The following is a 16208-nucleotide window of genomic DNA, read 5'->3' on the forward strand; positions in this document are numbered from 1 at the left end:
ACGAAACACAGAAATAAATTTGTGGGTACCACTTCAAACCAGGGATGGGAGGCAAAAGTCATTCAGCCAACTAGGCGATGGGGAAGTGCTCAGATTTCTTTTGTTTTCATACATTATTCTGTTGAAAGTTGGGGGATTAAAGAGGGAAAATATGCTGCTGATGAATCAAGCCAATATTAAAATAATACTCTATTATTCTGAGTGTGTCCAATCATAGACTTTTATCATTTTTTGGGTTCTGACTCAGCCAAAACTTCTGAGTAACTGAGATTTGTACCAGTAAAAGCCACATTTCCAGGCTATGGACTACACAGCCGCCTTCTGACAATGTGGCCATGGCATTATCTTGCTGGTTATGGATGAAAGCCTATTGGCCACCTCTGAATGCTTTATTTACTAAAGGTTAAGACGGAGCAAACACTGCTACTAGAGTGTTCCAGCAAGAGTCAACATCTCCTAAGTGCTGGCTGCTGGACTATCCTACAGGCCTTACAAACACAGTTTCATTTAATCCCCATAAGCCTATGAATGAGATTCTATTATTATCCCCATTTCATAGATAACCGGGGAGCAGAGAGATAAGTAACTTGTTTCAAGTCACAGAGCTTGTGAGACAGCTGGATTACGTAACTTCAAAAGCTGAGCCCTCAACTGCTTCTAACTACTGGATGCATTTCCAAGAGGCAAAGACTTCTAAATTAGTACTAATCCCTGAAATCCTTCCATTCTTATTCTGATACAGCCTCAGCTGGAATGACAGAGAGGTATATATGGGTAAGAAAAGAGAACCCCACACCCACGAAATTAAAAGGACAATTTCTTACTTCAGGCACAATACTACTTCATATTGAACTTCATATTTAAAGTTTTTTCTCTTTAAGATAAATCAAAACGTTCAGACTGAGATATGTCAAAATGCTGAAGGATTATTTTAAAATCCAGTCTTTGTCACCCTAAAAACAAAGTTAAATGGGAAATCTTTTTTAATGGGTCTAGTCAATGGAAGAACAAGGAAAAAATGGGTTTTTTCCCCTAACGTTCTCTCCTTTTAAATCATTCCTTCACAAACATTTGAGTGTTTACAATGCTCCAGGCGAGGAAACAGAAAATGATGAGAATATCAACATCCCTGGACTTGAGGGGTGATGTAGCCCTTCTTCTTTTTAAAATACCTTTGAGGTTTATTTCTTAATTTTCTCCTACAGCTTCAGTTTCACAACTTTTCAGAGAAACAGGAAGCTTGGGAAAGGAGAGCATGTGTAATATTCAGCTGCAAGCATGACACGAAGGCCCTGGCTGGGAACTGTCCTCCTCTGCGCAGTGACTCCAGGGCCGTCAGATCCAGGAGAAACATTGGAAAGGTGAGCTTTGTGTTCCCTTTAATCCAGTTTTTAATCAATAGATTTTTAAATACTCACCTTCCAGGTGATTAGCAAGAATATATCAAAAATATACACAAGCAGGGTAACTCTAAAGGTGAATAAAATCAAATGTCATTGGCCAACCCAAAAAGTGGCCCTACCAAAAGGAGTTTTTTCATTTTCAAGGTGCCCACCTTCCATATAATCTCCAAGGAAGTAGCAGGCAGAAGTCTCATCCCAAAGGAAATGATGCAGTGATTCTCTTCATAAGAGTGGGAGCAAAGACAGTTATGAAGACAGTTGCACTGAGGTCAGGAGATGGGAGAATTTGATTAAAGCCAGTCACTGGGCAAATAACATGAGTATAGATATAGACCCTAAGAAGGACATGACAGGTACACTTTCTATAACCTTGTCTATTGCATTGACAATTATGCTCTCACTGGGCATTCTATTTTGACTTTCCAGTATATTCATATTACAAAAAGTCATTTTAAACAATTCATTTGAATGATGTTCAGTTTTAAAATATGAGCTTGAAAAAACACACACACCTACTCAAATGCCCTGCTAAGATGCTGTGTCTTCAATAATCTTGAATTACCTGCACCTCCTGGCTACTGGTTTCATTACTCTGACAGCTGAAATAACATGTTCATGGCTTGCACTAGTCTTGGATGTTTGGGGTTAGGAAAAGAATGGGCAGGTTATGCATGTGTTTTCTAAATTAACTCGAGCTCTGCGTTTGTCTACAACGGTATAAGGTTCAATCACATGGATGGTACCAGGGGTGGCGGTGGGGTGTTGGGGGAGCAGGCACACGCGGAAGGTGCTACTTGACTGGGTGTCGCTGTCATGAGAAGCCAGGTGTCACCTCTTGTAATGTAAAGGAATCAAATAATTTAATCTTTTAAGACAGATTTGATGAATCCATTCTACCTTGAAAGAGATAAACTGGTACATAAAGCAGCCACATAGCACAGGGAGATCAGCTCTGTGCTTTGTGACCACCTAGAGGGGTGGGATAGGGAGGGTGGGAGGGAGGGAGACACAAGAGGAAGGAGATATGGGAACATATGTATATGTATAGCTGATTCACTTTGTTATAAAGCAAAAACTAACACACCATTGTAAAGCAATTATACTCCAAGAAAGATGTTAAAAAAAAATTGGTACATAAAGGGCAAAAAGTAAAAAAAAAAAAAAAAAAAGAGTGGGAGCAAAATGTGACCCACTTCTCTGTAAGGACTAACCACAGATTCAATAGGTGGAAACATCCAAATCAGGCCTGCATGGCCATCCCATTTATGCCTCCGGTGGCAAAAAAGCAACATACTTGTGTCAAAGACATTTGCTTACACCAGCTCTTTGGGGGATGAAAAGTTAAGAGTAAATACCTCTTAGAGTTTTCTGAGGGCTAACAAACTGAAACTTGGGAATACTGATGGTCTTTGGGCCAGAGGAGGCAACAACTGCTTGACTTTCAGGTGGAAAAACAAAAACGAAAACAACCCTCACAGAACAGATTCTAAAACTTCCGGTGTGGTGGGGAGAGAACTGAGGAAACGGAAGTAAAGATAGAAAATGGACAAATATATAACGTGAAGACTGGAACTCTGCTCAAAGATGAAACAGGATTACTTTTAAATCACTTGTTCTCAAAGGGATGGTACTGCCCCTTAGATGTGGTTTTGGAACTGTAAGGGCTTTTGAGGTGCTGAGGATAGGAGGGCCACTAGCTGCATTCAACAGATGGAACAGGGATGCTACACAAGTTCTACAGGTTAGACCCCTCCCAGCAAGAAACTGTCCCCCATCAGCACAACTATCAATTGCCCGACCAAATATTCATGTAGATGGAAAGCCAGTTTAGAATTATCTGAGTTTAGTTGAAAATTAGAATCTAATTTTTTTTATATATAAACATACAGGGAACCTCTAGCCCAGTTTTAGTATGCATTGGATTTTTCAGGAATGCAATTATTCTATAAACTGAGGGAAAGTGTACAGCAAAGTGATGATGAACAAGGTTGCCAGAGCTAGACTGCTTTGATTTTAATCCCAGCTCTGCCCTATCAGCCCTGTGTCCTCATATGTAAAATGAGAATAACAGTGGCACCCGCCTCATAAAGTTGTTAGGTAAGTATTTAGAACGATGCCAGGCACCCAGTAAATACTATATGGATGTAACTGTTATAGAATTGTTTTGTCTAGAACCTTATCAAGAATTGGCCATATTTTAAGAAAAGGGAACTCTCATACAATGTTGGTGGGAATATAAATTGGTGCAGCCACTGTGGAAAACAGTATGGAGGCTTCTCAAAACACTAAGAATTAGAGCTACCATATGGCCCAGCAATCCCACTCCTGTGTATACATCCAAAAAAAAACCGTAAACACGAATTCAAAAAGATACAAGCACCCCAATGTTCATAGCAGCATTATTTACAATTGTCAAGGTATAGAAGCAACCTAAGTGTCCATCAACAGATGAATGGACAAAGAAGATGTGCAATACATATATATATATAATGGAATACTATTCAGCCATTAAAAAGAATGATATTTTGTTACTTGTGGCCACATGGATGGACTTGGAGGGCTTTATGCTAAGTGAAATAAGTCAGACAGAGAAAGACAAATACTGTAGGATATCATGTATATGTTGAATCTAAAAAAATACAACAAACCAGTGAATAAAGCAAAAAAGAAGCAGACTCACGGATATAGAGAAGAAACTAGTAGTTATCAGTGGGGAGAGGGAAAGGAGAAGGGGCAGGATAGGGGTAGGGGAAGAAAAAAGGATTATTATGGGATTATATGAAATCACGTGTGTGAAACTTTTAAAAATTGTAAAGCACTATCGAATTTAAAGAATTGTTCGTTCAATTAAAACAAACAAAAAAAAGAATTGGCCACATTTTAGAAAACTGCATTGCTGACATCAGTCCCATTTCCGATGTTGAGTTGCCAGCGCAGCAGGCCTGTGTAGCTGCCACAGGCCTGGTGATTTCATATACAGATACAAGTATGTGCTTTGTTACATTATTTCATACATCTTGTAATATAATCATGCTAGAGCATTTACCTATTAAAATAATGATTTCATTACAAAATATATATGTATACTTGTTTATATTCAGTTAGGACTTTATATTGATGGGGGTGTATAGAGGTCAGTTATATTACCTATTTCGTTTTGGAACAGCAAATAGGGATGATGCTCTTATGTATGAAAGGTTGTATCATCCATGAATTTCACTTGATGACTGTAGTGATATAAAATATTTACTATAAAAAAGGGTTAGTGTTGAGTTGGGTCTGGTAGTAATCAAAAATCACGGTTTTAAAGGATCATGTCAAAAAGTGTCATTCTACATCTTCATATGTTCACACACGTCTACCATTCAACCTGGATTATTACTGAGGCAAGCAGTTTCCATTAATTTTTAAGAAATTAGTATTAAACTATTAATTATACATGTCAACAGTAAAGATACATAGAAACTTCTTTAAGCAGCAATCTATTTCTCAAACACATTTCAGGAGAAAATCCCAAATAAAAATGAAGCGGTGGAGGCGGATTGAAGGTAGAGAACTCAGAAACTTCTGTGGCCTCCCCTTAGGACTTCAGGGAACAGTCTGAAAGACACTGATTGGGCACAGTTACTGTACTTGAGTTGGGCACTGAAAATTCATTTGAGGATGGTCATTTGATCACAAAGGACATTTATCCACAGAAAAGGGGCTGACCTCCAAAACCACTAAACTCATTACTCAGGGGATCTGAGAGTGATCTGGAGAGTGAGAGGAAGAGTGAGAGGAAGAGTTGCCACCCCATTTTCTGGGCCACGTTAACAGTCAAAGGGCGAGGGCTGGCTCTCCCCCCTTTCCATAGTCCCCCCTAGTCATCAGTGCCCTGTTACCAGACTTCCCCACCCCTGCTCTGCCCTGATACTGTATTGTCAAGCACCCAATGAATCACGCATTCCAAGCCTCTTCTTTCCTCCACTGGCCAAACCCCTTTTCATTCCCCATGAAACAACTATATCTTCACTGCAGTTCCCTTGGGGGTTGGTTGACAGGAAAACAGCCTGACTGAATTCATTCACACTAATATGCGAGTGGTTGCCAGCTCCCTTAACCCCACGAGAGGCTTTTTTTTTTTTTTTTTTTTTTTTGGCTGCAACGCGCAGCACGTGGGATCTTTGTTCCCCGACCAGGGATTGAACCTGCACCCCCTGCACTGGAAGCATGGAGTCTTAACCAATGGACCACCAGGCAAGTCCCACCAGAGGCATTTTAAAAGGAAGATGTTAACCCCAAGCAATCTCCAATTTCAGGCAGTTCAGCAAAGTAGACAATTCAAGGGGTGAGGGGAAGATATTTTTGAATAGGAGATACCAGCTTTGCCCGGGGATATAGCTCAGAAAATTCTCCGAATGTAATTTTACTTTACACACGCTCCCTCAATGCCCCCATTTCTAATCCATAAAATCCTAAAATGGTTGGGAGGGTTTATTCTGTTTTTTTTTAACAATAGTGACCACAGTGGCAACAGCCAAGGTGGTCACTGGTAAACCTGAAAACATCTTGAACACTTTTTTCGTTAGCTTCATGTAGGACACAAAACAGAAATATATCAATTACATGTGACTAAGAGTAAGAAAAATATACAACTATATTTAAAACACTTAAATTAACAAGATAGTACTTTTCCATTCTAGCAAAATATCATACATTCAGTTTAAACAGGAGTTAATATCCAGACACACTTTTCCAAAATACCTGATGCTAGTTGAAAATGAGTGACCGTGGGACTTTCCAAGAGATTTCTAATTAGCAAAATGTGTACAATTTTGAAGAACTGTCCATTCTTTTCTAGAAGATAGTCATTGAACAGGTCAAAATGCAAACTGATGTCTCTCTCATAAACCTAAGTATGGTTGCTTCATTTTTCTCAATGATACTTTGGCTGTCAGCAAATCTTATAGCTTCTTTTCCCTTAAAGACAATAAGACACAACACCCTTCACAAATAACCATAAACTTCTTTGTGTGTAGTAAGCCCTATCTAAACATTTTCACGTGTTTCTGTATTAACTGACTTACACTGAGACGGTTATGAAAAGGGCATTAACTAAGTGTAACTGGCCTACACTCAAACCTCTGCTCTGAAAGCCCATCAGATGCTTCCCACGTGTTATTTCAAAGTCAAAGCTGCTACACTTACACATGTGGTATGTAGCTTGAAAAATCAAAACAAAACTGTTTCCTCCACTGGCTTTTTCAGGTGAAGAAGTTGGACCAAAACCCAACACATCTGTGTGACAGTGGCCACCAACTGTAGTCCCACCCACCTAAAAAGAACAATGGCCCAGATCCTCAAAATGATGATAACAGTCCTGGCCAAGCTCTGGTTTAGAGAGTGTGTCTCCGTGTTCGGACTCTTAAGGAAGCCCAAAAAAAGCGGACTCTCCCCATTTCTCTCCTTTGGCCTCCATAAGCCAGCATCTAAGATTCTCTGGATTTGCTCCCATCCAATGACTTCAAAATTCCAAGTGCAGTACACAACTTTCTAAAAAAAAAAAAAAAAAGGAAAAAGAAAACCCACGAAATCGCATAAGGTCGCTGCATAATACTGTGGATGAAATCAGAACAAGTTGCTGATGGAGGAAGCAAGGCACTTGGTAGCAGGAGACAGGGAGGGTCCCGGGAATGCAGGGTTCAGTGAGTCAACAGTTTCAGGCGAGTAAACCAGCTGACCAGCAGGGACGGTTCTGGGGAAGAGGACTTGGCTGCCGAGGAGCTGGCTTTCTTTTTGGTCCCTTCCTCCGAGAACGGAATCGTGGCGCTGCTGTGGAGATCTGAACTGATGTAGCACCTGCTGCTTCGGATGTAGTCTGCACCTCGGACCAGCTGCCTCTCGGTCGTGGGCCTTGAGAAACGGTATGGGGCGGATGACCTTTCTTCGACGATCGGAGAGATCCGCTCATTACTGAAATACCGGCAAAGGCCGTCCTCACCTGTTTTCAGACAAAGCCCACAAGTAGTCCGTTAAAATACCCATCCTCTGCATGGCACTGCCTCTGAAGGTGGCAGCACACCCTGCCCTCCTCCCAGGGATGGGCTACCAGGCCCCCCGGGCGGCCAGGCCCACACCACTGGGTGTTGAGAAAGCAGAAACGGGAGAGGTAGGTGCACACTTCAGGCTGCTTTTCCATCTGAGAGGTAACACAGCGGCAGAGCAGAATCAGAGAGCCCGCACTTTTTAATCAGGGTAGAATTTTCATAATTTCACTTGAAATCAAAAAACCAAAGAGAGAAAATCTTATAATTCTATCACTCCTTCCACAACTGTCCTTGCTCAATGCCTGCAGCCCAGAGCACGTGCCCCTGGAACGGTGGTTCTTATTCCCGAGCATCCCCTAAGGAGCAGTTAGGAGGTGGGATGCCTTTGGTTATCACTCTGAATGCAGGGCAGGCACGCTTCACCTTTAATGGATGGGGTTCAAAGATTTTAATGCTCTGCAAGGCTTGTGACATTTCTGGAGAAGGAAGAATGATCCCACCCTAAAAGCCAGTAGACCCCCTGGGACGGGGAGCAGGGGGGTAAGAAACTGAATAGAAACATAGAATGCAGGGCACCCTGGCAACATGTAGCATTCTTTTGACCCAGAAATTCCACTTTTAAAAACGTACAGAGAACAACATACAAGATGCTTATTGAAGCAGTATTAACAACTGGGGGGGAAAACACAGATAACCTAAATGCTCAACCATTGAGGACTGAATGAAGAGCTGCTATTGCCATAAGATGGATTACTAATGCAGCTATTACCAAAAATACACCTGTTAACGTTCCCCTTTCATAGTATTACTGAATATCTATGTATTCCATTTTGCACATTTTTCTAAGCGTATAATACGTAAATATAGGAACAACTAGAAGATACACAAAACATTCAGATTATTTCTAGGTTGGGGAAGCAGATTACAGATTATTTTTCTCGTACCTTCTAGAGGTTTTCCAACAATTTGTTTTGTTTCTGTAATCAAAGGGGAAAAGTTACATTAAAAAGTGCCCATTGTCAAAAAGCCACATTTTGGAGGAGTCTATTTATATGAAATGCCTTGAAAAAGTAAATCCAGAGACAGAAAGTAGATTTTCAGGGCTTCCCTGGTGGCACAGTGGTTTAGAATCCACCTGCCAATGCAGAGAACGTGGGTTTGAGCCCTGGTCCAGGAAGATCCCACATCCCACATGCCGCAGAGCAACTAAGCCCATGTGCCACAACGACTGAGCCTGTGCTCTAGAGCCCGCGAGCCACAACTACTGAAGCTCACGTGCCTAGAGCCCGCGCTCTGCAACAAGAGAAGCCACCAAGATGAGAAGCCCACGCACTGCAACAAAGACCCAATGCAGCCAAAAATAAATAAATAAATACATTTATTTTAAAAAAAAAAAGATAACTATGAAAGTTAAAAAAAAAAAAAAAAGAAAGTAGATTTTTGGTTGCCAGGAGCTGAAGGAGGAGGGAATGAGGAATGACTGCTTACAGGCGTTTTTTGTTGAAGTGATAGAAGATTCTGGAATTAGCACAACTCTATGAATATACTAAAAACCACTGAATCGTACATTTTAACAGGGTGAGCTTTATGGTATGCGAGTTGTCTCTCAAAAAAGCTGTTATTTTTGTAAATTGCCCATTATGCGGGTACCTTTCTTTCTAAAATGATAACACCAGAAAAAATGTGGAAGGTGGGATGGAGGTCAAGTATCTTTCCATTTTCCTGACCTCACACTCCCCACCCCTACACCCCATATCTCAACCTTAAAGGAAATAAAAGTCTAAATCGGGGACTTCAAATGCTAAAAAGAATGGCAAAGAAGATGTGGACATTTCTGAATCTAAACAAAGAACTGCCCTGCCCCCTGCTGTCTGCTCCACAGATTTTCGTGTCAACTAAGGGTATCTTGGACCTTAGAAGGCAACTTCTCCCTTTTCCAATTTAGTGTAATCCAGGTGATTTGGGTACTTAGGTGACAAACTTTACCAAGTCGCAGGGAAATGTCAGGGGTTGATCACTTTGGAAGTTAGGCCTCCAGAACTTTTCTCTTCTTCCTTTTACAATCTAAGGCCAAGTGTTCTCTAACTTTTCACCAGCTCTTTGTTTCAGCGCCACAAAAGCAATGTTACGATGTCCTGACAATCGAATGTAATCTGGCCCAAAATAAGACTATTTATAAACATTTTCCTCAAAAGACAAGTGTTATCACCTGTAACTTTGATTACGGAGTAAATTAAACACAAGTTTCTTTTCCAATAGTAGTTACTCTCTAACACAAGAAGGATTGGGGAGAAAAACACCCATGTCTGTTGGTCAAAAATCAAACAGGTTCCAATAATAATAGTCATAAAATTGACGATGAGATTGTTTAACGAATAGTGTATTTCTATGTGTTTAGAAATTGGACCATCAGTGTCTACAGCCTTTTTAAAGCACACAATACTATTTAGGAGATTTACAATCACTACCTAGGAATATATATTTCTGCCATTCTACACATCAGCACCCCCTGATTTTGCAGATGAGAAGATGATTTTATGGTCATTAGAGCACAAAAGGGCTGAAACGAGGGTCTGGGCTTTGGACTCCAGGTTTGGTACTTTTCAGTTTGCTTAAATTAAACTTACTTTTCCTCCCATGACTTCGAGGTCTAGCAAAAGGGTCCACAATCCCCATCCAGCTCGCATCCGCAGGCATGGACAAAGGCCGGGGCTTGCCTTCAGAGGGAGGGGAAGGAAAAGGAAAAGCTGACAGTGTTTTTGGACTTTAGAGAATCCTTCCCTTTATTTAGAATGAGACCCTCCCCCACCCTGACATCACACTCACTTCAGCATAAGCAAAATAACATAGTTTAAAAATAAGAAAAGTATTTTAAAGCACTGTATTTCCACAGCAAACCATTAGGACAGAGGCATGCTGAACTTGCGTCTGTGGGTCCACGGAGCAAAGCAGCTCCAAGTTAAAATGCAGGCACTGAAAGCTGAAACTGTAACATGATCTCACCCCGCTGGGCTTGGATGCCAGGCAGTGTAATGACTCAACAAGCCTTAGCTTTAGAAAGATGAACAAAGGTCTCATACTTAGAATTTCATTGAGGTTTATGTTTTCCTTGGATTACCCTTCAAGTCTGCAGAATTCATCCAACAGTTCCAAATAAGGAAGGGGGAGGGGAAGAGAAACAAAACAAACACTCAGCAACTCACCATAGGATGGTGTTTTCTCTCTCATTTTTGTGGGCAGAATATTGGTTTCCACGGAATACCCAGGCAACTGATCAGAATCAGCGATGGTAAATCTCCGTCTCCGGCTTTCCTGGTCCAGGAAGGAATTGGGGGACTCAGAACGCTTAGGACCAGGCTGTGGCTGTTTACATTTACTGAATCCGTAAACAGAACTCCCATTCTCTTCCCTGCAAGATAGAGGGCAATAATTAAGTTGCTTACGAAGATCCTCTCACACTAAAGAATTATAGGATACATTCTGCTTCTAGCACACAGAAGAAAACAAATCCTCCTTTTCCTCTGGAGGAAAAAGCAACACTTTTTCAATCACAGTTGCTTCTCAAATACATAGAGATCCTATTAAATAAGCGTAAATACCATGATCCTATTAATAAGAGAAAATGAGTTTTTTTTTCATATTTGTTTAAGGGATACACATATATCTTGAAAAGCTAGCCCTGGTTTTCCTGTACGTCTGTCCTAGAGTTGAATCTCCTCCTTACTACAGACACCACAAGTGAAGGTATGATCTACTGAACCTTTTTTCTCATGCCAAGAGTAGTATCTTTGCCAAGATCCAGCAAAGAAGACACTTGATGTGTGATGGCAGTTGTTAGATTTGAAAATGATGTCAAAAATTACAAAGGGGCCTTTAGAGTGGCCAACGGAAAGTATCTATGTTCTAAACAAAGTACAGAAACCAGCAAAAATTGGACCGCTGCTTGCAACTTCATTCTTTCTAAATGTCAGCTTATAATAAAACTTAAAATTAATTTTAGTTGAGTCCAGATTACCAGCTGGTTAAATTTTTGGCACTGAGTAAATTCCATTAGGGGCTCATTGCAAAACTACTAGATAAACCCAGAATCCACTGAGTTCAAAAACAGTCTAAGGATCAGCCTTGCCTATTGGTATTCCCAGTGAGCCTGCTGCCTGCATACCCTTTCCCCACCATGAATCTATCTTCTTCCATACTTTTAAACCTGGCATATAACTTCCCCATTTACAAAGCTTTCATGACTCACCACTTGTTCTCTGTGACCATTTGCACATTTCATTCCTAATAAAATATCCTTCAGTGACTTCCCTGGTGGTCCAGTGGTAAAGAACCCACCTTCCAATGCAGGGGATGCGGGTTCGACCCCTGGTCAGGGAACTAAGATCTCACATACCGCGGGGCAACTAAGCCCTCGCGCCGCAACGAGCTCGCCCGCCTCAACTAGAGAGGCTGCGTGCTGCAAACTACAGAGACCACATGCTCTGGAGCCTGTGCACCACAACTAGAGAGAGGAAACCCGCACGCCACAACTAGAGAGAAGCCCGCGTTGCAACGAAAGATCCCGCATGCTTCAACGAAGATCTAGCGTGCCACAAGATCCACTAAGACCCGACACAGCCAAAAATAAATAAGTAAATAATAAATTAAAAAAATAAAATAAAATATCCTTCATTAATGGTGTGTGTGCGCCCACGTGTTTCCCCCAATAGAATCAACGCGCCAGATCCCTTTCACCTTTACTATGTACATACCCTTCTTACCACAGCTCCTGCGACCCCTCACTGAGACCCAGACAAGAATATTCAGGATGAGGGGAGTTGGGGCCATCCTCCCTGCAGCCTACAGCTTCTGATAGAACAGTCCACACACTCGTTTGTTCTATCAGTGAAACCCTCTGCCCTCTATGTGCAAAAGCAACAACTCCTTGTAATTTTAAACACAATTTAGATCTCGTGACCACAGGACTCTGGTCTGTGAGTACAGGGAAGAGCCTGGTCTGCCAACCAGAAAGCCCCTGATCACTGCAGCCACTGCTCTACATGCTATAATAACTTCTGGGCAAACCAAGACTCAAGGAAGAGGAAAATGACATTAATTTTTCTTTGTGCCCAGGAAAGAAACACAGCAGAAGCAAAGAGCTCAGCTTAAAACAAAAACAAACAAATGAAAAACTCCACCCTGAAGTGAAAAACCACTGTAAGTTCAGTCCAAACTGTGTCTTATGAAAAATTACAGCATGATTAAGTATTTCTCAATTTATTCTTGAACAGTTGACTAAGATATTGGCAGTTCTCTGGGGGCAAGAACTACATCTGTTTTGCATAAGATGGTAAATCAGGCCCAACTCTCAGTAAATGTATGTTTCATAAATGAGCCAGATTCTCTACTTTTACCAGCATATGTAAATATGTAAGATGATATAAATAAGCCTATATTTTCATACCTTAATCATCCCCCTATATAACATCTAGCATGACCGTCCTCATTTTACCATAAACATTTAAGATAGCCATTAAGAAAGTAATGATCCTGGGCTTCCCTGGTGGCGCAGTGGTTGAGAGTCCACCTGCCGATGCAGGGGACACGGGTTCATGCCCCGGTCCAGGAAGATCCCACATGCTGCGGAGCGGCTGGGCCCATGAGCCATGGCCACTGAGCCTGTGTGTCCGGAGCCTGTGCTCCGCAACGGGAGATGCCACAACAGTGAGAGGCCCGCGTACCGCAAAAAAAAAAAAATAAAATAAAGTAATGATCCTGAAGAATTTAAAATAGACACACACACATAAACACACATGGCCATGCAAATACAGCCCATCCACACGTATTTTCACATTTTTTAAGTCCTACGAAGAACACATCCCTCTCAGCAAAATAAAACTGTAACTTTAATCAATCTCACAGAAATATTTATTATCTTCCGCCCCAGAGATGAATTTACAGTGTAGTTAATGAAACTTCAGCTTCACGGACCCCCAAACAGCTCGTTTCGATGCCCAGTGAAGAATTAAAACAATGCAGTCCCCGAGAGCACATGCTTTAATCAGCCCCCTCCCCATCATACTGGCTGGCTTCAAGGCCCATAAAACTAGATCTGTTCCTACACTTCCCCCTAAAGGATCACACTTCCCCCACCCCTGCTTTCATTGAGATATAATCGACATATAACACTGTATTCATTTCAGAGATACAACGTAATGATTTACGTATGTACGGCAAAACAATCATCACACGTGGTTACCAATTCTTGCTTTCCTGTGATGAGCACTTTTAAAATCTACTCTCTCTGCAACTTTGAAAAATACACAACATTGTTAACAACAGTCACCACGCTGTAAATTACACCCTCAGAACTTCGCCTGTAACTGGAAGTCTGTCCTTTCCGACCCCCTTCACCCATTCCCCAACGCCCACACCCAGGGCGATACTTTTTGATGGTGGATTCAAGACTCATCCCCAACACACTGGAGTGTCAGCAGCGTCTCCTCTCAAGATACTCATGGCCTTCCCACCACCACTAGCACCTCCACGCAAGGAGATGTGCACACCATAGACATGGGCACCGACATACCGGGGGGAGTAGGGAACGGTCGGTGGAGGAGGGATATAAAGATCCAGGATGGCTGGCTTCTCCTTCTTCAGTGAGGCATCCATCGTGCTGTCCGGGGACTGAGTGGTCGTGGGCGGAGGCGAGGTCTGAAAGGGATTAAGTGTAAAAGCGTGGACATTATCTCAGAGATCGTTCTCCCCAAAACCAACACCAGCCCCTGGGTAAACAGGGGCCCAGGTCATTTGTGTGTCTGCAGCTACTAGCAACATCCAACGTGTATTCTGCTTTGAGACACTCAGAATGTACCGAGAGTTTTGTTTTGTTTTGTTTTGTTTTAAGTATGGTTGATTTACAATGTTGTGTTAGTTTCAGGTGTACAGCAAAGTGATACAGTTGTGTGTGTGTATATTTTCAGATGCTTTTCTATTAAAGGTTATTATAAGGTATTGAATATAGTTCCCTGTGCTATACAGTAGGACCTTTTATATATATATATATATATATATATATATATATAGTAGTGTGTATCTGTTAATCCCAAACTCCTAATTTATCCCTCCCTCCCTCCCCACTTTGGTAGCCATAAGTTTGTTTTCTGTCTGTGAGATTGTTTCTGTTTTGTAAATGAGTTCATTTGTATCATTTTTTAGATTCCACGAATGAGTGGTACCATATGGTATTTGTCTCTGTCTGACTGACTTCACTTAGTATGATAATCTCTAGGTACTTCCATGTTGCTGCAAATGGCATTATTTCATTCTTTTTTATGGCTGAGTGATATTCCATTGTATATATAAACCATTTACCAAGAGTTCTGAAAGCCTAGGTGCCTAGTGAAAGAAAGGCAGAGGCCCAGGAGCCAGGTGTCAGGCAGGTTAGAATTCCAGCTCTGAGCAAATCACTTAAGCTCCCAAGCCTTAGTTTCCTCCTCTGAAAAACAGCCATACTGACAGTGCCTCTCACGTAGGGCTGCCATGAGGACAGAAAGAGTTAGTTCACACTAATTACTAACAATGCTACCTATCACTAGGAGTATGGGCTCGGCATGCGGACTGCCTGGGTGCAGTCTTGGTTATACCTCTGATTAGCTGTGTATCTTCCAGGCAAATCACTCAACTTCTCTGTGCCTCTTCTATAGAATGGGAATAAACAGGGACAAAGATAGTAGCAACACAGGGTAGCTGTGAGAATTAGGTAACGTAATACACGCAACGGGCTTAGCACAGGGCTTGTCACATAGTAAGTACCCAACCTTACGCTGTCTAATTTAGTATTATACACATATACACATACCCACAAGTTAATTTTTAAAATTTAAAATCCACACAGCTTTTAAAAAATATTTTTAAATCTTGTGTGAGACCTTCAATCCTATCTCTTCTACAATCGAACAGCAATGACTGGGCCTTTTCTGGTTGGTAAAGGAACAGCAAGAAAAGGAGTCAAGGCACGAAGATGTTGGGTGAAGGCCAGTGGGAGGCAGCACGTGAGGACAGTGCTAGACCCCGGGGAGTAAGAAAAGGACACCTACGCCCTATCTAGCCCAGGTGGTGATGGATGGAAGACCCCCCATCTCCTGGAAGTGAGAGTGGGAATGGGAGTCTAAGGGTGGGGAGGACGGGAGTAGCCGGTGCTCACAGAGAGACAGCCCCCTTTTGGGGAGAGATGCCGAGGCACAGGGAGACAGTCTCCCAGAGCATACACCACAGTCTGTCAACTCTCCGAACTATGTAATTGATCCACATCTCATTCTGACAATCTTGGACAATGTCTGAAAACATGGGGCCAGGACCCAGGCCCTCAACAAACAGAAGCAGAAGAAAATTGGAGCATTTCCATAGAACAGGCATTTTCCGAAAACTCCAACACGGATGGTTACTTCTAAATCAATAACCCTTGTTTACCAGGATTGTGGCCTAAAAACAGAGCGATGAACAGCTTTTCAGTGACCACATGAATGATGTGGACAAGAACTAAAGATGCTCTCTCCCAGCAGAGGTGGGCACCCAGGCGTACAGACCCCTGAAGAATGACACACAGGACAACAGCCAGGGCGGGGGCTGAGAAACTGTACAGAGTACTGGTCTACCAGAGTTCATGTTCTGAAAATATCCTGGACACATCACCACATGCTTAATAGCTATGCTGTCAAACGGCCTCTGCATTTTGATGGTTTTCCCTTCCTGGGTCAGAAGCAAAGCTAGGTGTCTCACGCCTCACCTTCACCTC

The 16208-nt window shown here is 42.0% G+C and overlaps 1 protein-coding gene across 5 annotated transcripts in view; it reads right to left on the bottom strand.

Annotated features, from left to right (window-relative positions):
- Window positions 1–4532: 4532 nt before the first annotated feature.
- CNKSR3 (CNKSR family member 3) overlaps window positions 4533–16208 on the bottom strand; it is a gene marked incomplete at its 5' end in the record, with an annotated part of 104056 nt that continues 92380 nt past the window's right edge. For 3 of the 5 annotated variants that reach the window (XM_081251207.1, XM_081251209.1, XM_081251208.1), the window contains 4 exons: window positions 4533–7386; window positions 10060–10149; window positions 10636–10841; window positions 14001–14125. In XM_081251207.1, the coding sequence (XP_081107333.1) occupies window positions 7088–7386; window positions 10060–10149; window positions 10636–10841; window positions 14001–14125 (720 nt within the window). In that variant the 3' untranslated portion in view covers window positions 4533–7087. The remainder of the gene's footprint in view (window positions 7387–10059; window positions 10150–10635; window positions 10842–14000; window positions 14126–16208) is intronic. The other 2 variants (XM_081251211.1, XM_081251210.1) reach the window with 2 other exon arrangements.

The sequence above is a fragment of the Mesoplodon bidens genome (assembly GCF_964165515.1).
Source record: "Mesoplodon bidens genome assembly, chromosome: 12".
NCBI classification, from domain to species: Eukaryota; Metazoa; Chordata; class Mammalia; order Artiodactyla; family Ziphiidae; genus Mesoplodon; species Mesoplodon bidens.